Source organism: Xyrauchen texanus, chromosome 25 (assembly GCF_025860055.1).
Source record: "Xyrauchen texanus isolate HMW12.3.18 chromosome 25, RBS_HiC_50CHRs, whole genome shotgun sequence".
NCBI classification, from domain to species: Eukaryota; Metazoa; Chordata; class Actinopteri; order Cypriniformes; family Catostomidae; genus Xyrauchen; species Xyrauchen texanus.
Window position 1 is genome coordinate 459,088 of NC_068300.1, and position 1,799 is coordinate 460,886.

Consider the following 1,799-nt stretch of genomic DNA (forward strand, 5'->3'; position numbering starts at 1 on the left):
CATTGACTAACACACACACACACAAACACACACACACACACTGCATATCCACTGACTAACACACACACAAACACACACACTGCATATCCATTGACTAACACAAACACACACACTGCATATCCATTGACTAACACACACACAAACACACACACTGCATATCCATTGACTAACACACACACACACACAAACACACACACTGCATATCCACTGACTAACACACACACACACACACACAAACACACACACTGCATATCCATTGACTAACACACACACAAACACACACACTGCATATCCACTGACTAACACACACACAAACACACACACTGCATATCCATTGACTAACACACACAAACACACACACTGCATATCCACTGACTAACACACACACTCCATATCTACTGACTAACACACACACACACATACACACACACACACACACACACACAAACACTGCATATCCACTGACTAACACACACACTCCATATCTACTGACTAACACACACACACACACACACATACACACACACACACACACACACACAAACACACACACACTGCATACCCACTGACTAACACAATACACACACACACACTCAATATCCACTGACTAACACACACACACACACACACACACTCCATATCTACACAATACACATACACACACTCACATGTACTTCCTGTCTCCTCTGTCAGCTACTGGAGCGTTCCCCTGGTGACCCACTGGAGGAGCCAATCAGAGAGCAGCATCAGGCTCCACATGTGACTGACCTCCTGCACACACACACGTCACAACAACTGCAGGAAATACTGCAGAGCTTCAGCAGGTGACACACACTCTCTCTCAGCACAAACTGAATGGATTACATTGATTTAAAACACGTGTGTGTGTGTGTGTGTGTGTGTGTGTGTGTGTGTGTGTGTGTGTGTGTGTGTGTGCAGGTCTGATGAAGGTGGAGTTCACACACTGAGATCACAGCTGCAGCAGAAAGCAGATGAGCATGACAAGAGAGAGGTGATGTGACCGACGCTTCAGTACACGTACAGTAACACAGAGATATCTCACTGCAGGTTAAGAATGAGTCTCTTTGTGTTTCCTCTCAGCGTGATGTTCCTCCTCGTGTGGTCCCGAGCAGGAGATCTGTAGGACGCAGAGGAGCATCTCAGAGAGTCTGGAGATGAACTGTCTGATTTTAATCTTCTCATTTATTCACGTGCTTTATGATATTTGAAATAAAATCTGTGCATGTCACTGGACTTTGTGTTGTATTTCACGTGTGTGTGTGTGTGTGTGTGTGTCACATCCATAACGAAATCTCATGTGACGTCCCATTCTTAGCTGTCATGTGATCTCATGCATCAAGCTGCACAGTGATTGGACAGACCGTTATTACTCATGAATAATGTGGAGAATCTATTGACGTGTCATGTACTCTCTAACCTATCTTATTTCAGACGTTACTTCAAGTTTCATTCAAGACCCTTTGACCACTGAATTAGACTCCGCCCCCATCGCTTCAATCACACGCCCTTTCTCCAAAACCCTCCCACAAGCAAAGCTAACCACACAAAATGATTGACAGGCTGAGAGTGTTTCTGATTGGCTCCTCTGACACTCATGCATTATTGAGTGATTGTCGAGAATTTCCCCAAACACACTTATATATTCAGTTCTTTAGAGACCGTTAGAACATGATTAATGCAGTGTAGTTTGATGTTTTATTTCTCATATCAAAGAGATGATCTAGATCTAGAACAGGATTCATGTCATGAGATGCGACGGTCTGTCAATCACACACTGA

General features: G+C 43.9%; 1 protein-coding gene across 1 annotated transcript in view; it reads left to right on the plus strand.

The window, feature by feature from the left end:
• Window positions 1–1,248, plus strand: part of cntrob (centrobin, centrosomal BRCA2 interacting protein) — a 26,166-nt gene extending 24,918 nt beyond the window's left edge. The window contains exons 18-20 of the mRNA XM_052091397.1: window positions 694–824; window positions 940–1,012; window positions 1,102–1,248. Coding sequence (XP_051947357.1) covers window positions 694–824; window positions 940–1,012; window positions 1,102–1,179 — 282 coding nt within the window. The 3' untranslated portion in view covers window positions 1,180–1,248. The remainder of the gene's footprint in view (window positions 1–693; window positions 825–939; window positions 1,013–1,101) is intronic.
• The last annotated feature ends 551 nt before the right edge of the window (window positions 1,249–1,799 follow it).